At 42.0% G+C, this 27,868-nt stretch overlaps 2 protein-coding genes across 2 annotated transcripts; one reads left to right on the top strand and one right to left on the bottom strand.

Moving 5' to 3' along the window:
• Window positions 1-1,380: 1,380 nt before the first annotated feature.
• On the top strand, window positions 1,381-26,459 carry LOC143570967 (protein HIGH CHLOROPHYLL FLUORESCENCE PHENOTYPE 173, chloroplastic-like). Its single transcript, XM_077056484.1, has 16 exons — window positions 1,381-1,539; window positions 21,655-21,885; window positions 21,974-22,132; window positions 22,224-22,274; window positions 22,341-22,475; window positions 22,561-22,584; window positions 22,674-22,785; window positions 22,867-22,992; window positions 23,063-23,112; window positions 23,189-23,347; window positions 24,520-24,615; window positions 24,706-24,821; window positions 24,906-25,029; window positions 25,169-25,282; window positions 25,685-25,765; window positions 26,052-26,459. Exons 1-16 carry the CDS (start codon window positions 1,468-1,470, stop codon window positions 26,196-26,198), a joined length of 1,797 nt encoding a protein of 598 aa, XP_076912599.1. The 5' UTR covers window positions 1,381-1,467; the 3' UTR covers window positions 26,199-26,459.
• A 67-nt stretch (window positions 26,460-26,526) lies between these two features.
• Window positions 26,527-27,730, bottom strand: LOC143570948 (F-box/kelch-repeat protein At3g06240-like). Its single transcript, XM_077056454.1, has 2 exons — window positions 27,568-27,730; window positions 26,527-27,463 (listed from the first exon to the last, which is right to left on the bottom strand). The coding sequence occupies exons 1-2, from the start codon at window positions 27,728-27,730 to the stop codon at window positions 26,691-26,693; spliced, it is 936 nt and encodes a 311-aa protein (XP_076912569.1). The 3' UTR covers window positions 26,527-26,690.
• Window positions 27,731-27,868: the final 138 nt, after the last annotated feature.

Genomic DNA, 27,868 nt, shown 5'->3' with positions numbered 1-27,868 from the left:
TGCCTAGAACTCTCCAAATAAATCTTGACCAAGGGTATTGAAATTGGTGGAATGCATTGTTAATGTGTGAACCATGTACTTAGATTTTTATTTTCCTTAACTAGAACTACATTTAATAACTGAGTGACGCTTATTAAGACAGGATATCAATCATTCATATATATTGATTTTAACACTTCAGACTTGACTTACTCAAAATATATCAACAATGAGAATGCCCACTACTGTGAGAAAACATCCATTAAGTCAGGTTTTAAACATAAGACATTAAAGATTCTAAGTCTTAACCATCACCCTCATGTCATTGTAATATAAGATCAATTGCCTAAGTTTTTTTTTTTTTTAATATAAGATCAATTGCCTAAGTTTTTTTTATCTGTAAGAGCAAATTTTCTTGTCAAGACATAAAATTTCACCAAATTTAATATTTGCAATAATTTGAATCCACTAATACCCGGCCATGAAGAATAAACATTATACCACTTAATCATTATGTTATTGGCATACTTGTAAGGATTTAAAGTTACTACTTTGCAACCTCTAGATGCTCTTTTACATTATTTATTTGTCGTTCAAAAGATAATGTACGCATATATTTCTATATCTAAAAACCCTAGAAATGTACATACTATAATGTTACATGAGTTGCATAAATAGAGCATGTGTTGTCATATTTATACGGTATTTAAAAAGCTTATCTTCAAAAAAGCACCTCAATTCCATCTTGTAAAAAGCTTTTGTAAAACCATATTGCAACACAAAGTACATGTTCTTTTCCTACGTAATCTTTGGATTCCATCGCAAAATCTTTCTGAACCGTTATAGTCATAACCATCGATAAATGTTATTGGTAAATGTTGAGTTTAGCAAAAAGAAAAATAAGTATCTCATGGAAGATTGGATTTAGTAACTTCGTGACAAGTGTTATTAGAATACATGCATTCGAGGGAGGGCGCTTAAAATTGGCAAGGACACAAGCTTGTGGCAATAAGAATTGTGGGTGGTGGCTATAGCCGAGTTTTTAACTAAAAGACACATATTTTAGCATTAAGGGTAACTTAGTAATTTCACATCCAAGTAACTGGAAAACTTAACGGCCATTCATGTTAGAGAGCACGGATATTATCCGTTTCAAAGTCTTACGGAACATATATGTAATTTTAGAAACGTGAGGATCATACGTGTAACTCGTGCAAACCATAGGAAGCACCCGCTTAATTAAAGGCTATGTATATATGAAGCTTAATATGAATAAAATTAAAATTAAAATAAATGATTATTAAAATACGTATTATAAATTTGGAATTAAATTAAGTTAAAATAAAAATAAAGTATTATTACAAACAAGAGAGGCTTAAGGATAAATTCCCGGGTAACGTGTGGTCTGCGTTTATTTTTAAAGACTTTGAAATTAATTATTTTTTATACAATATCTCCGGCGAATTTAACTTCCGATATTCACACAAAATGGAGTGGTGCTGTTACAGTGCTCCGACAAGAACCACAACATTCTGTTCTTTCAAGTTCGTCAAGTACGAGGTAATTACCAGTAAACATAAAATTAACCCTGATGTCTTCTTTGTTTCGAGTTCGTTAGCTCATTCATGAATCATGTTTAGTGATTACTTTAACTGCTGTGTTGGTGTTTTCTGGTAACTTCTAGATTTCCAATTCCTGACACCATACGACCTAACACGAAATTTGTAGGTTCGAGTTTAATCTAAACGAGTTTGATCACTTTCAGGTCGAACCCGTAAACCAGTTTAGCTAAATGGGCTGAGTTTAGGCCATTTGGGGCTTGTGATTGACTTCTTTAACCTGTTTATTATTATAATTTTATTAAGGACTATTGGTTTTTATTGGTCCCAAGTATTTCATTTTTGCCGGCGCTGGTCCCAACTATCACTTTAACTGCCAACGGTCCCAACTTTCACACATGTGTCTGCCACCAGTCCACGACTAATCGAGTACTAACTCCGTTATGTTTTAGATGACGTGTCCATCCTACGTGTTAAAAAACCTTGACGTGTCATTTTTGTTGCTGACGTGGCTTTTTCTAATAAAACAATAATAATAATAATAACAATAATAATATGTCTTCTCATCGTCTCTCTCACCCCAGGTCCCCTACAACCCATCGTCTCTCTTAATACACACCGCCACCGCCACCACCGTACAACTCCTCACAGACATCGGCACCACCATGCAATCATCATCCGATACCTTATCTCCTGACGGATCCAACAATCCGAGATCCACCCGTTCTAGTAACAAATTGTTGCGCCAAATACAATAACAAAACAAAACCTAAACCATCCGCTTCAAAATACGAACATCATCGTTGTCAAGCATACGTCAAATATCACTTTAATTTCACCAACTGAAGCTCAGAATGTTAATAACTCAGGTTCAGTTACCGGAAACCATGGCGGTGGATTAGGAACAATAAAGAAATTAACACACAGGCAGCCACGTCAAGGTTTTTTAACACGTAGGATGGACACGTCATCTAAAACATAATGGAGTTAGTACTCGGTTAGTCGTGGACTGGTGGCAGACACATGTGTGAAAGTTGGGACCGTTGGCAGTTAAAGTGATAGTTGGGACCAGCGCCGGCAAAAATGAAATACTTGGGACCAATAAAAACCAATAGTCCTTTTATTAATATGTGTTTTATGTATGCACATATTTGATTAAACGGGTCGTTTTTGTGTCAACTTGTGAATACTCGTGTCATGTTTGGGTTCATATAAATTTTTTAGGTTGGTGTCGGTTCAACCCGCTGTAGAGGTAGGGTACCAAAAAGACCCAAATACCCTTAAATACTACCCGTGGGTCATAAAGAACCCTCTTATAAACCACCCGCGGGACACTTGGGCCACCCGCATGTTACGAGTAAGGAGGAAAGTTCTCATAACACACGCGGAAACATCCTGGCGTCCTCAAAAGTCATCCGCAGGACAGGACGTATGTCCGCACAAATAACTGGAGGACAGTGCCAGTAGGACAGCTGTCACCATTCAAATACTTTCTAGAAGAAAGGCTCATGATTCTTACTTGGGGAATACGTGACATACTAACCAATGAACAAAGGACACCTGGACAGGTTGTTATAACCGTGCACATGGTCAGGGTGCAATCCATCCTATCAGCTGGTGACACGTGTCCAGGTTGTTATACCCATGCACATGGGACGTATAGCCCAACCTATCACAAGAAGACACGTGGCCAGGTTGTTATAACCGTGCACATGGTTAGGGTGCGATCCATCCTATCAGCTGGTGACACGTGTCCAGGTTGTTATACCCATGCACATGGGACGTATAGCCCAACCTATCACAAGAAGACACGTGTCCAGGCGGTTATCAAAGATCTTCTAGAAGAGGACAGCTGCCCCAATCATCTTCTATCATTCTTCGGCTATAAATACCTTGTCAAACGATATGAGGTATTCATTCATTCACTCACATATATTCTGACTACACTTAGTCTTTATACATCAATACTTTCTTCATTACGAACGTTACTGATTCTCACGCCGGAGGATGGTTACAGGAAGACCCCCCCCCCCCACCTCTTGTCCTTCCTGTAACGAGACTCACGGTGTCTGTTTTGCAGGTTCCGGTCACTGGACTTTAGGAAGCCTTACTCATATCGTGGTAGTAATTATCGTATTGTACCCTGTGGACTCAATGGATCCAGGACCCATACCCTGGGAGTGGATCCGTGTTTCTGTTGGTGCATAATGTCAGTAGTTCATAGTCTAGTGTCTGTAATCGAGTCTGTAATGATTAATTATGTTTTATATGTCTTAAGCGAAGTTACTAACAAGTTCGCTGTTTAGGCAAACTTGTTAGTCAAGCGAAGTTATGGACAACTTCGTCTGAACATGCCAGGCGAAGTTGTCGTGTATTTATATAGGTTACGGCTTAGCTTAGAAAAGAGTTTGTGTGATCATTATCGAAGTTACGAGAGCTGTAACGTGAGGACGAGAGTTCGTGTCTGTAATAGTGATATTGTATCACGTGTTTTGGTGATATTGTAAAATTTGATATATCGGCGAACTTGTGAATAACTTCGCTCTAGGCGAAGTTATCCACAACTTCGCCTGTCTAACTCCGCTCCTATATAAAGAATTTTAAATGTCAAAGCTTTCATAATTTGTCAAACCGGCGAACTTATTCTCTGTATTATTCTAGCGAACTTATCAGTTTTCCGGCGAACTTGTCGTTCTTTCCGATTCCGTGATCTTTTTCTCAGATTCCGTTACGATTCAAGGTTCGAGGTGTCGATATATCGTATAACCCATGTTCTTTCTTGTTTATCAAAGGTCGTGTCGAACCGTTTCGAAACCTCGGACCGTCGGACTTTTGAACCCGATTTCAAAACTTGTCTTTACGTGGTCATGAACAAACTGATCATCCAGATTGCTTTAAAATCATGTTTTTCGGACCCCTCAATCGTCAAACTGATCTAAAACATCAGATTTTTTGAATTTGAATCTCCTTACTGTCGCCGATTCAGATTCAGGCGAACTTACAGTTTGGGCGAAGTTATCCGTAACTTCGCCTGAGGCGATGTTGTGGTGAGGCGAAGTTATCATTAACTTCGCCTGGACCTTTTTACTTATTAGTTATTAGACGAACTTAAAGATGAAGCGAAGTTGTTCCCAACTTCGCCCCACTTTTAACTTCGCCTATACAGACTTTATCACAACTTCGCTCATGGTAACAAGCGAACTTGTGTTATGCCTTAACGTGTATCTAACTTGGTTCGTTTGTTGCAGATATGGCTGCTGTTGCTGGTGCTGGAGGTGCTGGTGGCGATGACGGGGGAGATAACCATAGACAATTCTTCCCTGGGCATAATATGTATATTATGTTAGACCCAGATGCGAGTGGTGTGGAGGATTACCGCGAAATCATCACTTTCCTCCTTCGCTCGCGGATATTCCACGCGATCACAACTACTCTGCCGATATCCTTACCCAATATTGAGGATTTTTGGCAGACGGTGGAATACGATTGCCGCGTTGAGCCCCCGGTTATGCGAGCAACCGTCAACAATCAAGAAGTTCAGTTCTCTTCTGAACAAATCCTGGTGGCTTTACGTTTTGGAGAGGAGACTAGGGATGACCCTACAGACTTTGTGGCTCCTTTACGAGATGGAGCGTTTTTACGAATGGGCTATTCTGGTCCGTTGGACGATACACAAAGAAGGAAGGGTTTCCTACTCGATCAGTGGCGCTTTCTCATGCACGTCATGATTGTTTGTATGTCTGGGAGGAAGGCGGGCACTGACGGGATAGGCGCGACCATGCAGTCGGCGATGACTGCTCTGACTTATAACAAACGTTATAGCTTTAGTCAGATGGTCTTCTATGAAATTGATCGTCAGAGAAGGGCGATGGCACGTGAGAGATTCCTCATGTATCCAAGATTTCTTCAAATGATCTTGAATCATGTGGCTCCCACGTTGCCTCAACGTTGTCATATCAGATACGTGGAAAGTGTGAACAAACGTATCTTCGCCCAATGCAGAACTTCGAGTGCTAGGAGCAAGCCTGAACTTCGTCCTCGCCATACTCCACTTTTTGGGTACTTAATCAACCCGGAGTATGTGCCTGCTCGAGGGGATGAGTTTAGGGACCCGGCACCACAACAGGCAGGAGCACCTCAAGCTATACCTGCTGCTCCTGTTGTGTCACCGGAGGAGAATGTGGACCTTGACGCAGAATTTGGTGGTCAAGGATTCTTTAATATGGATCGGGTGGATCCAGAGGAGAACGTTCAGGTTCCGGTTGAACGTGCTTCGACTGTGCATGTTACTAGAGCAGCTACGACGGTGGCTGACTCAGATTTTGATGATGTAATGGATGAAGCCAGACGTATGATGGTGACTCAAGAGAGGACGTATGGGAAGAGAAAGAGGACAGATGACGACAGTGAGTCAGAAGAAGAAGAAGACATTCATAAGTTGATCAGACGTTCAAGAAGGGACAGGACAGGTGCAGGTATGGGAGCAGGTGAGAGTTCAAGAGTAGTACGTTTCGCTCCACCCGCACTGTCCGGTATGTCGATTGTCCCTACATCAGTACAAGTTACAAGTTTAAGCGCCGCGGATGTTCCCGTGGTGGCTACATCATCTTCTTTCGGCATCTCACTCACTACTTTCCAGCTGACGACTCCGGAGATTGTGTCTTTACCACCTCCAACTCTTACTCCTTCAGAGGTGGTTGCTCAATTTGTTGAGTCGACAGTCGTTGCAACTGCAGGGTTATCAGGTATGATACCACCTGCGGTTACGCCTGCTACTGATGTCCCGGTTACATTTGAAATCCCTCCTCAGTACACTCAAGATATATCACATATGAGGTTCGATTTCGATGCAACCCTATCAGACTCGGAAAGAATAGCTGCACTTGAACGGGTCGTGGCAGAACAATCAAGGGTGAATCTTATCCAGACCCAGGCTATTCAGCGCCTAGTAACAGAGAATTAGCTGCAGTCGTCCCTACTGGTTGAACATGGAAAAATTATAGATGCTATGAAGGAGTTCTTGGCATCTCAGGGGGAGACGAGCTGTAAAGGCGACGAGCTCAGGACAAAGAAGAAGAATGACAGAGACGATGATCCCAATGCATCGAAAGGTGCAGGTGGTGAGTTGCCAAGAACTACTCAAGCTCTTGGGACTTCCACAGCTCAGGGGGAGTCAACAGGTGCAGGTGACGATGTGGTGGTTCTGGTAGATGACGAGGAGATGGGAGATGATGTGATCGATGCCTTGAAGGAGTAGGATGATGATATGTTAGATGTTGATGATGTGTGTGAAGATGATGTTCTACCAGTCGAAGAGATTGAAAAGATTGGTGCAGAAATTGTGATAGAAGATGATGTTGAAGAAGGTGAAATAGTTGAGGAGAATGTTGAACACGAGATCCCTGAAGTTGAAAAGTCAGATGTATGTCAAGATACAGTAGATGATGATACAGAATGGGAGGAGCAGCCTAGATGGAAGGAAGGCTATGCTCATTGGTTTATCAAAACTAAGAAGCCTGCTGTTCCAACCATGTTCAAGAAAAGTTATAATATCAAAGGCTATGCTGAATCAAAGAAAGGAATTATCTGTTGGCTATATGATGAACAGTTAAAAGTGTTCGTGGTGAAAAGATATGATGAGATCCAATACTTTAAGAGGACGTTGAGGTCTCTCAATACATTGCCTGAATGTGAGGTGAAGGATTTGGCTAGATTGGGGTTGATTAATAGAAGCGACGACAACATGGCCAGAGTTATTGGGAAGATCGTGTGGAAAGAAAGTATTAAAGAAAAGAAGTTTGAGTTATTAAAGCCACAGAAGGGAAAGCTAGTGGAAGATAAGGAAAGAGGAATGAGAGCAGATGGCAAGCCATGGATGGTAATGAAGTACAAACCGATTCGATGCATGAAAGAGGTTCCAATGAAGACTATGCCTCAAGATGTGTTGAAAGATCTCAAATGGTGGTATGTTGATTGCCAGACTGCTGAAGCCGTGATGGAAGACGAAGACGAACAAGAAGTGCTAAGAGTGTATGATCCGATGCATCTTGTTAATTTATCGAAAGCTGATCTGCAGGTGTTAAATGAAAAGAAGATATTTTATATTCCTGCTTGGAAAGACGAAGCGAGGAAATATCAGCGAGTAGTCACGGTATGCTTGAGATAAGGAGTACATGCATGAAGACCAAGAGATTGAAGATTACAAGACACGTGCTTGAAGATCAAGACATGAAGCTACTGCCAAGGGGGAGTCTGTTGGTGCATAATGTCAGTAGTTCATAGTCTAGTGTCTGTAATGATTAATTATGTTTTATATGTCTTAAGCGAAGTTACTAACAAGTTCGCTGTTTAGGCGAACTTGTTAGTCAAGCGAAGTTATGAACAACTTCGCCTGAACATGCCAGGCGAAGTTGTCGTGTATTTATATAGGTTACGGCTTAGCTTAGAAAAGAGTTCGTGTGATCATTATCGAAGTTACGAGAGCTGTAACGTGAGGACGAGAGTTCGTGTCTGTAATAGTGATATTGTATCACGTGTTTTGGTTATAATATAACGTGTTTGTTTATCGTATCGTGTTTGATCTATTCGTGTCTTCTACGCTCGTAACGACCTACGCAGGGATTCCGCACCTACGTAGATCGAGATATCCCGTGCAGATCCATCCAGGGAACCTACAGTTTCTTTATTGGCGTCATCTGTGATTTGTGTTAGAACAACTATAGTTTTCGTTGGTTTTTTGGTTCGTTTGATATGAGTAAACTTCCTGAAGGGCCGACGGGAACCCCTGCAACTGAGTCACGTGTAACTAACATAGAAGCACCTCCGGGTCTTAGTGTTTTTGCCCGCATCACGACTCCAAGTGGCCGTACTCTTGAGCGAGTCACAGCTCCAGGGTCACGGAACATTGACGTAACACCTGTGGGTTTTACCCTAGAGAACGCCATAGCACCAACCGGTACCACCCCCCAGATATGGGACGGACCTCGGCACCGGAAGGTTCTAATTTGGGTAATCTCAGACGGATTACGGAAGAAACTCGCCGAAAGCGGTCAGTGTTGGATCTAGAAAATGATTCAGGTGACTCTGACGTGGCGAGATCTTATAGACGTAATTCCATATCCAGAGGAGCCTTGACTCCTGAAGAGTGGCTCCATGTGCAGCAACAAAGTTTGGTGGCTGAATACGAGCGTAGAAAACGTAACGAGCAACTTCACGCCCGCACGTTGGATTATGAGGAATCCCCTAGGGGATCTCCTTCTCCTCCACCAACAGTGCGAGGAAGTCAAACCCGTAATAGTCAACAGACGGAACTAGAGTTTGGCGAACTTCCGAGGCTGCGTCCTCGTCCTCACATAAATATGCGGATGCCATCTTATTTAGATGAGTTTGACGGTTACGATTCATCCTACCACCCGGGGAGACTATAGTATGTATACCGGAGACAGTAGGATGAGTTCTCAGGCAAAAAGCAGCCGTCCGCATGACATAGTCCGCCATACTGAATACCATAGCAATGCGGAACGAGACTTTACTAAACCATACCGCCCCGCGGCCTTCACTGAAAAATCAAAGTTCATAGCAAGTATTGCCATAGCACCCTTTCCCGTTAATGCTAAGATACCTACATCGGTGGGTAAGTATAATGGTATGACTGATCCAAGTGATCATCTCCAAAACTTTATTGCGATAGGTGGTGTTAGTGGTTGGACGCTGCCTTATTGGTGTCACATGTTCGCATTGACACTAACAGGGGCAGCAAGAGAATGGTTTGAAAAGTTACCCAACGGTGAAATTTCTAGTTGGGACGATCTGGTGAAAAAATTTTCCCAACACTTCAGTCAACAGAAAAAACATACGCGAGACCAATCAGAAATTTTGGATGTTGTTCGCCGCGATAACGAGTCCATAGAAGATTTTATCACCAGGTTCAATGACGAAAGTTTGAACATCGGTGGAATCAGTAAAGACATGCTTCGTGGTGCCTTCCGCAAAAACGTCAAATGTGACGATTTAGTCCGCACGCTTACTGGCGGAGATGGAATGCCAAAAGAATGGGACGACCTAATGACTGCGGCAAAGGTGTATGCTAATACTGAGAAAACATTGAGGAATGGTAACACGAAACAAAAATTTAAAGTTGAGTTTCAGAATCCGAGACCTAATAGACTGGCGAAAGGCCCTATTTGGTCAAGGCTTCAGCCAAGTGCGGAAGCATCAAAACCATTTGACGCAAGATCCCTCATAGGCAACAAGAACAAAGTGGGACCTGTAAACCGAGGTCCCAACAATTGGACTCCTCTTTCAAAAACTCCCGCTGAAATTCTTACCACAGAGAATATAAAATATAGAAAGCCACAACCATTAACAAGAAGATCATTCTTGGATGCTACCAAGCACTGTTCGTATCATGACGACATTGGTCATAATACGAATGAATGTAGAACATTGAAAAATGAAATTGAGATGGCTGTGAAATCTGGAAAACTCAAACACTTGGTAAAAAATGGAAAACCAGACAATGGAAAATCACATGTTCGGGACATCCAAGGCCCGAGTAAGAAACAAATTAAAGATTTGAATGTTCATATGATACAAGGAGAGTTCCATACAGGGAATAAGAGAAAAAAATCTGATGATGAAGAGTGGAAGAATGAACCAGTGATCTTCCCTCGAATTAAAGGAGGCCCGAACAATAAGAACCCCCTGATCATCACTGCTCTCTTCGGACACTATCGTTCTCATTGCGTCTTCTTCAACACCGGCAGCACATCAGATATCATGTATGAACAATGCTTTGATCAGCTTGACGAAGAAGATAAAGAAAGATTGAAACCCATCCACGCTCCAGTGTCGGGATTCGGAGGAGAAATAATGCATCCGCGGGGTGTAATTTCATTCCCAGTCACCCTGAGTGATGGAATTCATTCGAGGACCGAGGAGGTCGAATTTCTGGTTTTGCCAGCAACATCAAGACATGATATTATCCTTGGACGAGAAGCGATTGGTGATTTCAATGCTCATCCGTCCACAGCACACGGTGCAGTATGAGTCCCAACTTGTACTGGTATCGCAATAATTCATGTTAACAGGCACTGCTTTGCAACCAAGAGTTCAAAACCAAGCAAGATTCCAAAATAAGCTTTGAGAACTGAACCGGAAAAGTGGGTCTTGAACAAAGATTTCCCTGATCAAACTGTAACAATTGGACCTGCTATCTCCGAGATAGTGCGGACTTTCTTGAAACAGTTATTATCAAAGAATGTCGATGTAAGATGGGTCCGGAACAAACAAAAAGCAATGAATGAACAAGTCCAGGACCTCTTGCAGGCCGAAATCATTCGTCCAATTCGTTACCAAACTTGGGTCGCCAACCCAGTTATCGTCCCCAAAAGCAATGGGGCATGGTGAATGTGTATCGATTTCAAGGACCTAAATAAAGCATGTCCCAAGGATTGTTATCCTTTACCCGAAATAGATCTCAAAGTTGATGCTGTGGCACCATTCAAATTCAAGTGCTTCTTGGATGCTTACAAAGGCTACCATCAGATCCGCATGGCAGCGGGTGATGAGGACAAAACAACATTTCGTACCGATCAATGCACCTTTTGTTACAAAATGATGTCTTTCGGACTAAAAAATGCGGGAGCCACGTATCAACGATTGATGGACACAACATTTAAAGGACAAATTGGTCGAAACTTAGAGGTGTATATGGACGATCTTGTAATCACAAGTGTTGAGGAAGATCAGATGCTGAGAGATATTGAAGAGTCTTTCGAAACTTTGAAAGGTACTAACATGAAGCTAAATCCAGCTAAGTGTTCATTCGTAATGGAAGAGGGAAAATTTCTGGGGGTGATTGTCACGGATGCGGGCTTCAAAGCTAATCCAGACAAAGTTCAAGCTATAGCCCGCATGCCTTCCCCGTCCTCCCTCAAGGAAGTTCAGACACTCAATGGGCGTTTGGTTGCTTTGAATCGATTCTTGGCAAACCATGCAGCCAAATCTCACCCATTTATCTCAACACTAAGAAATTTCCTTAAGAAAACACATTTCAATTGGACTGCAGAAGCAGAACAAGCTTTTTTGGAGGTTAAAAAATGTTTGATGGAGCTGCCCACGTTAACAGCACCATGTGCGGGGGAACTTTTAACGTTATACCTATCAGCGTCAGACATCGCCATTGGGGCCGTCCTCCTGACAGATCGAAAGAATATTCAAACACCGATCTACTACGTCAGCATAACATTATCGGACCCGGAAACAAGATACTCCATGCTTGAAAAAACTTGTTTTAGCACTGGTTTATGCTGCCCGACGCCTCCGCAGATACTTTTAAGGGCACCCCATCAATGTTTTCACCGGATACAAGCTCAAAAATGTTCTCAGTAAGCCCGAATTATCTGGCCAACTGGCCAAATGAGCCATCGAACTAGGTGAACATGCAATAGAATACAAACCTAGGCCAGCAATCAAAGGGCAGGTGTTGGCGGACTTCGTGACAAAAGTTCCGCATCACAAAGAAAAAGAATGTTTAATCGAGCAACAACCCCAAGCACCTTCGGAATTAAGACAAATTTGGTCCTTATTCACGGATGGAGCTTCAAGCAATGAGGGATGTGGCGCATGCCTCAGGCTGGTCAATCCCGAAGGCCATGAGTTTACATATGCCATAAAGCTGGACTTCAAAAGTACCAACAACTAGGCAGAATATGAAGCTTTCTTGGCAGGCTTGCGGATAACCAAAAAGCTTGGGGTTAAACATTTAGAAGCCCGGGTATATTCCATGTTGATTGCGGGACAGATCAATGATACATACGAAGCAAAAAACGATATCATGGCTTCATATGTGTCACAGGCAAAGGATTTGATGCTTCAGTTCTCTTCTTGCAAAGTCATTCATATAAAGAGAAGTGAAAACAAATCAGCGGATGCTCTAAGTAAATTGGCTTCAACGAACTTCGAACATTTCGCCAAGTACATCCGCATTAAAGTATTAGATCGCCCGTCTGTTCCGCAACATCAGGTTTTAGTGATCCAAACAGGAGTAGAATCCTGGATGACACCCATTATGGTAAACTTGTCATCTGGAGCACTTCCGGAAGGAAAAGCAGCGGCCCGGAAGATAAAGCACAAAGCCTTGAACTATCAGACTCTTGATGGTATTTTGTACCGACGTTCTTTCCTCGGACCACTACTTCGATGTGTGGATGTCGAGGACGCGAATTACTTAATCAGAGAGGTTCATGAAGGCATTTGTGGTCTTCACGCGGGTCCGCGGATGGTTGTAGCAAAGATAATGAATGTCGGGTATTACTGGCCGGGGATGCATATGGATGATGTACATAAAATCAGAAAGTGTGATTCATGTCAACGCCATGCTCCTAACACGCTTCGACCAAAAAACGAGTTAGTCCCAGTCACTTCAGCTTGGCCATTCCAGAAATGGGCAGTTGACATAATGGGACCTTTCCCTGAAGCCCCCGGACGTATCAAGTTCCTGATAGTAGCGATCGACTACTTTACAAAATGGGTGGAGGCCAAACCAGTTACTTCTATAACAGCAGCGAGTGTTAAAAAATTCTTGTGGGAATTCATCATATGTCGTTTTGGCCTCCCTCTAGAGCTCGTTAGTGACAACGGGACACAATTCGCGGACAGTGGGTTGCAAGAATGGTTAAAAGAGTTACACATTTCTCAAATCTTCACCTCTGTAGCCCACCCGCAAGAGAATGGTCAAGTCGAAAGAAAAAATCGGACGATTAAAGAAGGAATCAAAATGTGGCTGGGAACAAAACGAACGGGATGAGTGGACGAACTGCCCCATGTACTATGGGCCTTCCGCACTCAAATGAATTCCAGCAATTCTGAAACCCCCTTCAGTTTAACATATTGCACAGAAGCCATGATTCCCGCCGAGATTGGTATCCCATCCGCCAGAGTCCTTATGATTGAAGATAACGATCATGAGCTCCGGATGAACCTCGACCTCCTCGAGGAAAGGAGGGAAATGGCATCGATCTGCGAGCATAATTACAAACGACAATTGCAAAAGTATTATAACTCGCGGGTTCAAAGATGTGAATTCGATGCGGGAGATTATGTCTTCTGCAGTAACGAAGCCTCAGGGCAAGAGCCTCCGGGCAAGTTGGCCCCTACATGGGAAGGACCTTATAGAATCCAGAAAGTTCTGTCTAAAGGTGCCTATAAACTAGAAAGGTTGGACGGGACAGAGGTCCCTAGAACTTGGAATGGGGCCCAACTGAGGAAATGCTACATTTAGTATGTTTATCTTTTGGCGTGCGCGCCTAACTAGAAGTTCACAATATTTGTAGTTTCATTTCTTGTAAGTTGGTTTATGCCCTGGTTATGAAAATTTTCATTTCAGTCATTTGAGACTTGTATTATTATGTAATCCTTTATTGGCATACAAAGAAGATCCTACTAAACACTTATATTATGACAAAATAAACAAAGTGTAACGGATGCAAAATTAAACTTCTTTATATACACAAATGGGATTACAACAAAAGATCAAGTTACAAGAAAAAGAAAATTCTATCTATGGCGCGGCATCTTCGTGTTCCGCATCGTTACCTCCAGCATCTTCAGCATGGTCTTCTTCTTCTTCGTTACTTCTATCAAGTTCAAGAAGAGTCTTTAGTCGCTGAATGCTATCCTCTTTGTCAGCAAGTTCGGATATCTGGTCCGCCAAAGGAAATTTCAAAGAATCAAAGTCCTTTGATTTCTGTTTATGAATGGCAACAGTATCCTGACCAGCCAAAACGTACTCCTCAGGAAGCTTGGAAGTGGAACCAAACTGATAACCTTCTTTAAAGCCCAGTTGGCGACCAGCTTGCTTTGAAGCTTTGAGGAGGATAGCAACACAATTCCCAAGTTCGTCACTTGCCCGTACATCGGCAATGACCTGATAAGACAGTTACACATAAGTAACTCTAATAATACTGGGAATATTTATGATAAGAATGAGACACATACCTTGGGAATAGCCTCCGCCAACAGCCATTTTTGATCTGCCTTGGCCTGAATAAATTCCATTTTGTGTTTGGCACATTCTAAGGCTTGATCACGGTTTCTGGCATTAAGGTCAGCCAAACGCTTGTCTTTGGCCGCCGACTCAGCCCGAAGGGTCTCCAACAACTTGGCTTGTTCAGCCATCATCTTAGACTGTTCATCCAGCTGTTTCTGGAGAGTGACCTTGGCTTCCTCGGCAACAGACCGAGCAGTTTCTTCCGCCTTCAGGGCCCGGCTGGCTTTCCTAGCTTCATTCATGGCTTTAAGGGCTTCTTCTTTGGCATCGGAAGCGGAGGCCGCTAGCTCGTCCCATTGCTCATTCATCGTCAACCAGTCCCTGGTTATTTCATGGGTGGTGGAAATAGTGCTCGCCAAATAGTAAGAATGAGAGTTAATCAACTCTTGGCGCACACTAAGACGACGCCTCTCCTTTTCACCGTGCGGGAGACACTCCCCCAGAAATTCAAAACATGTGTCCACGTTACGGAATGTCGAATCCTGATGTAAGGACCAGTTAGGTTGATGAGGGGTTCTCCTCAGGAGTAGGAGAGGTTCGGGAAGAATAGGGTACCGTGCTTATGCCCCCTTGATCCCTGAATTGGTGTACATTGTACGAAGGTGACACCTTAGCGTGAACAGTGGTGTCCGCCTCCTTATTCTTCAACGGAGAGTCGTCCGTCACAACAACCGGGTCTTCAGCAGTATTAGGAGGCGGAACTTTTCAATCCGGAAATACCCTCGGAAAGATTATCCAGGTTCACTAAAAAACACTAACAATGATTTAACATCACAATAAACAAAGAGAAAAGGGAAGTAGGAACTTTGCATACCCAGCGGAGGGTCCTGCGTATCAAGTTGTTCCAATCGTGTGTCCAAGGCGGAAGGTTTGGTCTTTTTTGACTTCTTCTTCTTGGGAACATCCTTTACAGGATGAATTTTCCGCTTGCCCGCCTCCTTGGAGGCGCCCGCATCAACGGCCAGGCGTTTACCCTCAGCAGTAATATCATATGGTCCTGGACCCTCGACTTCTGCAGTGGTGTCAGCATCATCTGGGCCCGTTGATTGAATAGTCGCGGCTCGTTGACGGGTGAGACCTGCAGTTGAGCCCATAATTTTGTTAACATTAATCGAGCATACTTCTCCAGACAGTGACGACTCCTCGCTATACAAGAAGAGCACAATCACTCCGCTGGAACTAATAGCAGTTACATGTTTGGGTTTCAAAGCGCCTTCACCTTTCTGGATGCATTCTTTAACATATGCCTCACCTTTGGCATACATCGCCTCGGAAACTTTGGGTTCCAGGCGGAAAGCTGTGGGAAACACGAAATTAGAACGGGTACGCTCAAGAAAGGACGCATCTCTTTTATCGATTGGGCGGCGCACCATCATCCCCCCTTACGATCCAACAAAGTGCTAAAGGCGGAACCTTCACCTACGAAAAGCAAGAAAACAAATTAGAAAATTCTTAATGACAGAATAGAGACAACAACAAACTTACTCTTGTCGGTCTCCTCGTAGTACGGTTCTAGAGTTGGAAATGGCCACAATCGGCTCATCCTCGCACTCACCATTTCTCCTTCGTGGATTGGGCGCATGGGAGTCAGTGTGGAGATCAGCGTTTGATACCATGCCTGAACTTCATGGGCGGAGGCCACAACCACTGGCATAGCCTCTTTCGCCTTCCGTTTATGCATCGCGAAAGGAATAACATCATCTCAGATCCAGAAAAATTTAGGTTTCCAGCCATGGAGGCTACGGAGCCATTCCGTGCCTATAACCCTCTTCTCCACAGTCGCGAAGCTGTACCATCCGTCACGGAAGGTCATCTTGTAAATAACGGCGAACATGCCAACAGTCGGTTCAAGGTCATGGGTCTGGCAACAGAATTCGAAGTGTCGAATCCTCAACATCCCGAAGGGATGAATCTGGGAAAGATGAATCCTATAAGTTGTCAAGACCGATTGGACAAATTTGGTAATCGGAATCCGGAAGTTCCCTGTTGTAAAGTGGTCTATTTTCTTTGAAGGCGGACTAGTAGCAATAGAACCACTAGCAGGAAGTTCTGGTTCCCACTTCGTCGTCAACCCATAAACATTGACAACATCATTATAGTCTTCTTCTTTAAGACAAACGGCAACCTCGTCGATAGTAGGGGTACTCTTCTTCTCTTTAGCCATTTTAACTCCACAAAGATCAAGAAAATCACAGAAAGAGGAAGAAATATCAAAGAAAAATGAAAAACTTCAAACGTTTGAAAGAAAAGAAATCTGAAAGTGATAAAGAGCAAATAGAAGATACAAGGGCCATATTTATACTCATCGCAATTAATGCGATCCATAAAGCGCCAGAGGAGAGAGAAACCGCGGACCGACAGACGACTGACACGTCAGGCGGGAAATTCAAGATAATGAAAACAGACTGTCGGCAGCGTCATATACGTCCTATCAGTTACCCTCAAGAAGTTTCTCTCTCCGCCACGTCACTATAGTTATCCAAAACTTTCAAATATTTAAAAAAAATTGAAGGATTTAGAAAATTCCTCTCAGAAGGTATTAAAAGCAGTAAAAAGATCACAAAAAGTCAAAATAAATATTCTTCATTAATGATCCAAAAAACATTACAAGAAGGAAAGAAAACTTTTTACAAGTTATAGAAACAGTAAATCTATCCTAAGGGTTTGAAGCGGACGGGTCTTCCGGAGCCTTCACAGACGTATCTTCCGAAAAATCATCCTCAGAGTCTTCCCCAAGATAGACCTTCAAAAGTTGTAGGCCATCATCTGCGGATGCAAACTCCGAAAGCATTTGCTGAAGCGGAAACACTAGGTCATCATGTTCCTTTACCCGCGTATCTCGGGCTTGCTTGACATCAACTCCATGAAGAGGATGATCTCTGAATGTGCGGTTGCTCTAAGCATAATTCATCCCTTCATGAAAGCCCACAACATGCCCAAGTGAGGAAGAAGCAGACATTACATTGGCAAAGCTGTCATTTAGCTCCTTACCTCCTTTGATATGGCGAACAACCTGTTAAGACAAAAACATAAGTCCCCAATATCAAAAGGTACGAGTGAAACAACAAATGATAAAGTGTGACTTACAGCATCAACTCCCCGAGTAAGGAACCATTGACGGTCCTGTTCCGCACGCTCGGCCCGCGCTCGGAACTCCTTTGATTCCGCGATGGCTTCCTCATGAGCTTGGAGGAGGGAATCATAAGCAGTCTGGATTTTAACAGCACGTTGATCCTTAAGTTCAGCCTGCTCCTTCTGCAGCTTTAGCTCCGCTTCAAGATCGTGAATTCGCGCACCTTGAAGGGCTACTTGGTTTTCTAATGAAGTATTAGCCTCTTGAACACGAGCCAATTCATCCATTTCCCTCTGAGCTTTAGCTCGAGCAGCCTCAAGAAGGGAATTTTGTTTTTCACAAGCTTCTTTCCATCGCCAGGCAGCCTCAGCATTGCAATCTTGCTCGTTTTTCAAGGCGATTTCCGCATCAGATTGTTTCCATTTGGCGGTTTGGGCAGCAACGCGATGCTCCTCAGCCTCCTTCCTGGCAATCTCAGCCGCCCGACGAGCTTCCCCCACCTTCCCGCCTAGAGTACGCCACTCACTTAAGACCTCATGGCTACTGGCTAAGGCATTAGCCAGATGATAAGCAACATTTGTATGAAGGTCGTGGTGGGAAAGATCACGCTGATATGCCATCTCAGCAGGGGGTGCGCAATGTTCAACAAATTCCATACAAGTTCTCGGTTGGGAAAACCGAGAACCATTGGTAATGCCCCATGGAGGGACAAACAACTCGTGTTTGTCACCCAAGCCCGTATCCCCGTAATAACAGGAACCCGAGGGCTTAAGGCGAGCCGGGGTGGAAGAAGACTGTTGAGGAGGACGTTAGCGTGGAAGCTCGTCAGTCTGAATATGATCCTCCTCAGCAGCAGGACTGTCTTGCTGATCACCACTACCACCCCCACCTTGAAACAAATAATCAAAACGGGTATCACGGTCGGACTGATCGTCCGGACCTCCCGTTGAAATATCAATCGGAGGAGTAGGCATATCCTCATCCATAGTAACCCCAGCCTGGGGGAAAGTTGGCTGATCCTCCACGTTAGCAGCATCAGGCGGAGTAGATGGTTTATCCTCCGCCCCTCCCCTTGAAAAAGGGGATGATGGTTTCTCAGTATGAAGAGTTGGTGTTGATAACTTCTCAGATATATCTTCACTAAAAATCAACGGATCTACACAACAAGATTTATACTTAGCAAAATACTAATAAATAATAATAATAATAATACAGTATTTAAAGGCTGGCATGTACCTTCAACAGTGTCAAGACGGTCAGCAAGGCTATACTGTGGCTTCTTGGGACGGTGTATTTTCCGTTTTTTCTTGGATGGTCCCGCCTCAGAGTCCGCAGCCTTCTCGTTCGTACGACCCGTCTGGGAAGCTAAGAAAACTCTCCTTTGCTCCAATTCTGCCAATAAATGTGAGACAGAGGAAGGTTCAGAAGTATAGAAATCCTCTTCTTCGGAGGCAGAAGACATAGAAACATTACCACCGTCATCACTTGACGATAAGATGGCAACTATCCCGTCCGAAGTAACGGCAATAAGAGGAGGAGGGTTTAGAATATACGCACCTGTTTCAAAGGTGGCATTTGAGATTACAGGTTCAGCCCGAACTTTCTTCGGAAACAGAAATTGAGATTTAGTTTTGTCAAGAATGGGTTGGTCCCCCGCCTCACGGATACCCTTACGGACATAACCCCTATCCCCAAAAAGAACGTTAAACATGGGACTCCGACCTGAGGAAATAAAAACTTAATCATTTAACGATTCAAAATAAAGAAGAAACAAGTATACAAGAGAACTTACGCTCATGCAAGTCTACAAAAATAGGCTCCATGAATTCCGTCGGCCACAGACGACTCATGCCTGCCCACACCAATGCCTCTTCCGGCAAGGCACGCATAGGTGAGGGCTCCATGGTAAGCATGCGATACCATTCACGACCCTCATGAGCAACTGTCACTGCATCCGGGAGAGCAGAATTCACAGGGCGGCGAACCATGGGTAGAGGCACCACGTCCTAGGATATCTAGAAAAACTTGTTGCGCCAGTCGGCGGACAACCTTTCAACCTCATTCCCAAGGCTCCGATCGGAAAATCCTTGGCACGTATACCAGCCATTATGGTTAGCAAGGCGATGGAAAACCAGGAATCGATCTATGTGGGGAACCATATCATGTGCTATGCATACAAATTCATAATGACGAATTCGCATCATAGCACGCGGGTGTAGTTGAGATAAATGAATTCCATAAGCGGTCAGAATTCTCTCTAAAAATTTTGTTATAGGAAGACGAAAATTCTCGTGAACAAAATAATCGGCATACATAGCCATTTTCCCAAGCGGTGGGAAACTGGCTATGGATCCAGGAGCAGGGAACTCTGGCTTCCACTCCGGTGGAATGCCATAAGTCTCTAGCAATTTCTCGTAATCAGAATAGTCCCACGACACTTCTGTCTCGTCAACCTCAGTTTGACATTCGACATCTTAGAAAGATTTGATGAGAGAATACAAGAAAGTTCAATGCTTTATCAGAAAAAAAATTAAGAAGATAATCAAAGCAAAAGAGCGATAAAACTTCAAAAAGAAGGATTCTCTCCTTATTTATACCCATCGCAGTTAATGCGATGGGATATGAACAACAGCGAGAGAAAAAACATTACCCAACCAGTGACTGCCACGTCGCGCGGGAAATTCGAAAAAGAGAAAAAGTTGTACAGTCGGGTACAGTGACAGCCGTAAAAAAACGTTCCATCATCTGTTCACGCGCCTGCGAGTACTCAACTTGTCCTTTTTCGTGACTATCCATACAACAGAAGATATTTCTACCTAACCTCCGAACAACAAAAATCCCCAAAACATACGTTAAGTCAAGAAATTTCACCGCACAAAGACTTGACGCGGAAGAAACACTGGACTGGGGGGACTTGTAGAGGTAGGGTACCAAAAAGACCCAAATACCCTTAAATACTACCCGCGGGTCATAGAGAACCCTCTTATAAACCACCCGCGGGACACTTGGGCCACCCGCATGTTACGAGTAAGGAGGAACGTTCTCATAACACACGCGGAAGCATCCTGGCGTCCTCAAAGTCATCCGCAAGACAGGACGTATGTCCGCACAAATAACTGGAGGACAGTGCCAGTAGGACAGCTGTCACCATTCAAATACTTTCTAGAAGAAAGGCTCATGATTCTTACTTGGGGAATACGTGACATACTAACCAATGAAAAAAGGACACCTGGACAGGTTGTTACAACGTGCACATGGTCAGGGTGCGATCCATCCTATCAGCTGGTGACACGTGTCCAGGTTGTTATACCCATGCACATGGGACGTATAGCCCAACCTATCACAAGAAGACACGTGGCCAGGTTGTTATAACCGTGCACATGGTCAGGGTGCGATCCATCCTATCAGCTGGTGACACGTGTCCAGGTTTTTATACCCATGCATATGAGACGTATAGCCCAACATATCACAAGAAGACACGTGTCCAGGCGGTTATCGAAGATCTTCTAGAAGAGGACAGCTGCCCCAATCATCTTCCATCATCCTTCGGCTATAAATACCCTGTCAAACGATATGAGGTATTCATTCATTCACTCACATATATTCTGACTACACTTAGTCTTTATACATCAATACTTTCTTCATTACGAACGTTACTGATTCTCACGCCGGATGGTGGTTACAGGAAGACCCCCCCCTCTTGTCCTTCCTGTAACGAGACTCACGGTGTCTGTTTTGCAGGTTCCGGTCACTGGACTTTAGGAAGCCTTACTCATATCGTGGTAGTAATTATCGTATTATACCCTGTGAACTCACTGGATCCAGGACCCATACCCGAGGGGTGGATCCGTGTTTCTTCACCCGCCAACCCGTTTAACACCCTTTATGTTATGACCCATTACTATCCATAAGTGTCTCATTAACCATCAAGCTATTACATACATTTACAACTGTTTTTGCCATATAATAAGTTCTAAAATGGTGATTTGCAGACGGTTTCATCTTCCGTTTGTGCTACAGGATCTTATAGAAGTAGGGTGTCACCAGCTGGAATTTGTAACCCATTTCTTAAAGCAAACGACCAACTCAAATCCGTCACTCGTCAACAACATTCGTACAATCTGCGAACGTACAAACGGGCCGAATTTAGGAATCAAGGTTGGGACTTTGGCAGATTTGTGAAGACATTGTTCTTCTTTAATGGACCTCCATCACCTCTTAAGGTTGGACTTTTAGTAAACGGGCTGGGTCAGGTCAGAGCGGGTCAAAACAGGTTCTGACCAAAGTTTTTCGTTTCCTTTCACTTCACAGATCTTTGAAGGCCTAATTGCAAATATTTCATCCTCTGAACCCGAACCCAACAAGTCTATGGAAGCTTCTGGAATAGTTTTAGTGGCGGGTGCCACCGGGGGCGTTGGCAGACGAGTAGTGGATGTCTTGCGAAACAAAGGGTTGCCCGTTAGAGTACTTGTATGTCGATTATATATTTATATATAGTTTATATTTAAATCGATCGTGCTTATTCTTTTATTGGTACACAATTTATCTTGTTTTTTCACAGGTCAGAAATGAAGAGAAAGCAAGAAAAATGTTAGGCCCAGATGTTGACTTGGTAAGTTCAAATATTTTGCAGCATTCGGGCCGGGCCAGCAACCCGTTGACTTTTCATAATCTTCAGGTTGTTGGAGATATCACTAAAGCAAGCACTTTACTTCCTGATTACTTTAAGGGAGTAAAGAAGGTGATAAACGCGGTTTCAGTTATTGTTGGTCCAAAAGAAGGCGATACTCCTGATCGGGCCAAATACAGTCAAGTATTTTCCAAGTCTGTTGACTTTATATGAATTTTCGGGTTAATGTTACACACTAATGACAAAAAAATTGTTGCTTTGCTTGCAGGGGATCAAGTTCTTTGAACCCGAGGTGAAGAACTCGTTGCATAGAAATACAAATATTTGAAATTAATATTTATTTGATATTTTGATATGATACTTTTTTATTAATGCAAACAGATTAAAGGTGATTCACCTGAACTGGTGGAGTATATTGGAATGCAAAATCTTATTAAGGCTTTAAAGGATAATCTTGGATTAAAAAGTGGAAAATTAGTCTTTGGATTTGAAGGTATTTGTTAATAAGAACAGTTGTTTGACTTTGACGTTAAAAGTCAAAGTGAGTAATATTAATGATTATACTTATTTTCAGATGGTTCATCCCGAGACCTTCCGTGGGGCCCGTTAGATGACGTCGTGATGGGCGGAGTTAGTGAAAGTCAGTTCCGAATAGTCCCAAATGGTGGTGAAACCGGTGGACCGACGGGTCTTTTTACAGGTTTGTTAAAAATCCTATAATTTTTGTGACCTCAAGTTTAAATTTTCATTTATTTTTTTGAAAATGGTAGGTACTGTTTCTACTACAAACAATGGAGGTTTTACTAGTATCAGGACAAAGGTATTTGCCATATTTTGTTTTACAATGAGTTAATAAATGAAGCGGTTGGTTAGTTTAAACCGTGTTTTGTTTCTAGAACTTTGATGTTGCGGAAAATTTGTCTGCATATGGCGGTTTGGAGTTGCGCGTTAAAGGAGATGGGCGTCGTTATAAGCTTATTGTTCGGACTAGCCGTGATTGGGATACTGTGGGTTATACTGTTGGTTTTGACACCATCAAAGACCAATGGCAATCAGTAAGTGACAACTAACTTTAATCTTGTAACTTGAACACGACCCTTTTAACCCATTTATCTAAATTAGTCAAACAGGTTTGTGGGTTGTAAATGTGTTGTAATCAAGTTGTAAACCGGTCATTAATGGGTTGACGGGTTGTAAAAAACTGGTAAAATAGGTCGACTTCCATAATTAAACGGGTTGGTGGGTTGACATGTTTAATTAAACAAGTTAAACATGTCAACCGAAACACTGCCCATTTAATTACACGGGACAACCTGAACACGACTTATTTGTTAATTAAACGGTTGGATGTGACACCGAGAATGAATACTTTGTCCAACTAGTGTACTTTCAAATATTTGTTTATTTTGGTAACTAATCTGAATGGGTCATGTTATTTATACACCCCTTCTAGAAACTCACACACCCTATATACGATCGTATAGGACCTATACGATCGTATGGGACAAAAGTACGACAAAAGTACATCTGCACGAGCAGTGTACGGAATCTGACTGGGAGTTATACAATAGTATGACTCCCATACGATCGTATGGAAACAAAAAAACAAAAAACAAATTTGATTAAGATATCCGTGCATGTTAAAACCAAACGTGATATACTTGGACATGAATTTTGCATAATATATGATATAATATCCCGTACGTATTACTCTCGTTTTACGCAACGACATGATACAATATTCGGACGTGATATATTATCTAGTTTATTATTTGATACGACACAATATTCCGGACGTGATATAATATTCTACCGGTTTTAATATACGGGTCTCGCGCCGAATGAATAAAACAACCAACTAGTTATACTTTACAAAAGTTTAAGCCTTTTAAAATTATAAAGTTCTTAAAATAGTTATACCAACAGTTCTGAATAATAAACGGGTAGTTAACACATGCTATACCCTTTGTTAAAACTCAAAACTCACAAGTTGCAGATTTGTTAAAAATTAAAAAAAAAAGTTATGCGATCGTATAGTATCCATACTATCGTATGGAAAGTCTGAACAGCAGACAAAACCTGCGAAAATCTGACAAAAGCTGCATTCTTATATGATCGTATAGGAGCTGTATGATCGTATGGTTTCTAAGGGTGTGTGAATAGGTCAAAGGGTGTGTGGATAACCAAACCCATCTGAATTACTAATTGAAAATTTATAATATGGTAGGTACGTTTACCATTTTCTTCGTTGAGACCAATCTTTCGGGCAAAAACAGTTGCAGATGCACAGTCCTTTGACCCAAGTCAAATCATATCATTGCAGGCATGCTTATTCTTTTGATCCGTATCCATATAATCTTATTTTGCTAAAAAAATATTCCTTTTGTGTTTTTGTTCATTCATTCTTTTCCAGATAATGTTCAGCAAATTCGAATATGACGGGAAGTTGAATCCAACATTTGTAGAAGGTCCGTTTCAGCTTCCGATATCAAGCATTCGTGCATATATAGCAGAACCCATCCTTCCAAGGTTTAAAAGTTTTTATTTTTATAATGTTTTGTTTGGATACAAAGTTAGTTACTAACCATTGGCGGGCGGTTGATGACTGCACAGATTCGTGCACGTGGGGTCCGCTGGAGTTACCAGACCTGAAAGACCTGGGCTTGATTTAAGTAAACAACCACCTGCTGTCAGATTGAACAAAGAACTCGGATCGATTCTAACATATAAGTTGAAGGTAGGATTTATTTATGCCAAGTATTCACATATTTATAAGTTGGTTTTAAAAAATTGTGCATTGTCTCTCAGGCACGCTTTTTGGATTGAACAAATAACCTGTGATTATTAACATGCATGGTTGGTCAATTTTGTAACAGGGGGAGGATTTGATAAGGGAAAGCGGGATACCGTATACGATAGTTAGGCCTTGTGCTCTAACAGAGGAACCTGCAGGAGCAGACCTTATTTTTGATCAAGGAGACAATATAACTGTACTTTTCTATGAACCACCTCTTTACACACACATATCATTACAGAATGCTTAGTTATTGCTAGAACAAAAAAGAAATCTAAACCATTTATTTTTTATCAATGGTTTATATTTTTTAAATTCTGTGCGTATTACATATACGTGTGTAGCTTAGTACATAAAAACTCATCAAAGTAATTTGGTCTTAATTTTTTTATTAATTTTGTACCGTTTGGTTACACGTGTATGTTTTATTACCTACATAAGTGTATATACAGAAACAAACAAGTAAATTGATTTGCTCATGCACACACACACACACACACACACGCATATAATGTGTGTGTGTGTGTATAAATTTCTAAAAGATCCGAAGCATTGAGAAAGTAGTTTTTTTAAGTATATGTGGTTAACGATTATGCAGGGAAAAATATCGAGGGAAGAGGTTGCTAAAATTTGTGTTGCTGCTCTTGAAAGCCCGTACGAGTGTGACAAGACCTTTGAGGTTATATATCCCCCTATCATCTTTAGTTCTCCCCCTAATTGACTTTTACAGTCAAACATGCCACTTTTCAAATCCAATATTCACTCGAATTTTGCAATATCTCACGATTAAAAACTTTTCTTACTGCTAATGTTTTTAAACGGTTTAACTTGGCACCTTCGTTCTATGCTAGTTCGTTGCAAACCAATATCATATATGGATTCGAAATGTGCTACCTTTGACCAAAAAGTCAAAAGGTATTACATGTTGTGTGTTCATGTGTCAAAACATCATATTTTGGCTGCAGGTGAAATGTGTGGTTCCATTTAGCGAGCAATATACAGTGGATCCTGAAAACCCTCCACCTGAGAAAGACTACAATGAATACTTTAAGACTTTAAAAGAAGGCGTTACAGGGAAAGAATACTTGGAGAAAACATTTGTTTCTGTCTAAAAGATGCTGATATTATTAGATGATATGATATGGTATTTATCTCTATGGGCATACATCAAATACAAATGAATAGCTACGTTGAAACTTTACTTTACAGGGGTGAAGGTATCGAGTGTTGTATCAAAAAGTTTTATAAATATGTGTGATGATTTTGATAAATACGTGTCAACGTGCACTCCGAACTTCAACTTGGATCTTGTTAGTACCAGCAGTTTGAACTTGTTTGATAATAAAAATAAAAACATATGTCCATCCAGTTTATTAGTATTGCATAATATAATAGGAATAACCAGCAGCAGCACCTAATACTGTAGTTAATAAAATAAATTTATGTAAACAACCGGAAGCATTTTTATGCTTACGAGACGTCTTGCTCCTATTCCTATTCCTGTTCCGATTCCTCTTTGCTGTGTTACCACTTTCAACGCCGTCGTTATCTTCCTGTATATACAAACAGAAGATTAGAACAATATATATCTGTGTGTGTTTGTATTAAAAGAAGAGACATTTAGATGGAACCTTGTTTGGTCCTTCATCAACATGGGGATGTGGAGATACAAGGCTCTTGACAAATATACCATCAATAATACAGTCCCACACATTGCAGGGCACATGGCGTTCATCATAATGTCGAATGAATCCGTAGACATGACCCCTCCTCTTTTGTGAATCACCCCATACTATGTTCAAGCGGTGTGGATCATGCTTGCCCCCCTTCTTTTGTGAATCACACACTCTGCTCAAGCAGTGTGCAACATCATACTTGCTCTGCTGACGATCAATATACAGTTCCCACTTGTTTTTCATTACCCATATATTGGAAGACTCACGGGAAGGACATGATTGTATGCACAGACATTCTTGTACAAGCCCGAGTTGGTGTGTACAGAAAGGACTGTTGTTATAATCAGCATCATCTGGTTGGGGGATTTCTTTAAGTTCCTCCGTAGATAAATCCAAAGAAATAATAATTCTCTCTTTATAATTTTCATTAGTAATGAACCAATAAAGCACACCATCACATAAGATACCCTTACGAACATATATATATTGGTACTCCAATTCTCCAATAACTTTCCAAGCATTTGATTTCAATGTCAACACATGAAAAGTTGTTCGCTTTGTATGACGAGCTTTCCTTAACCCGACTACAACCTTGTAGTCATCTGAAGACGAATCATAACCAAAACCCCAACATTTTATGTGCCTTATCATATCTTTTTTTTTTGAACCAATTAGGCAGTGTTTGCAGTATCCTCCGTTGTCTAGTGGAAGGATTTGTTACTAGAAACTCACCGGCTTTAGGGTAAATGCATACGAGGCCATTACAAGAACCAACAATATAATTCGAGTACAGGTAACCTCCAACATATGCATGGATCCTTGATATTATGATTCAAGTGAGCTCTAACAAAACGATGAGTGGATATAAAAGAAAGCCATGACTTACACACGCTCTTGCATTGGATTAGATCTTTCACATCCAACCGTACCATGATCTCCTCCAAAACGTCAAAAGCAAGGTCTGCCATTCGAATGCTGCAAACCAGAACGATCGATTGAAATTGAAAAAGAGAGTTTAGTTTTTTTTTTTGAACGGCAATTAAGTTATATATGTATGTAACGTAACTATATATGCAGTATGTTATAAGCCCTAGTCCAAGCCCAAT

The sequence above is a fragment of the Bidens hawaiensis genome, unplaced genomic scaffold (genome assembly GCF_021521415.1).
Source record: "Bidens hawaiensis isolate Kalapana, Puna unplaced genomic scaffold, B.hawaiensis_p1.1 tig00025176_1, whole genome shotgun sequence".
Classification (NCBI taxonomy): Eukaryota; Viridiplantae; Streptophyta; class Magnoliopsida; order Asterales; family Asteraceae; genus Bidens; species Bidens hawaiensis.
Note: the sequence above shows the minus strand (reverse complement) of the source record. Positions and strands in the feature narration are given on the sequence as shown.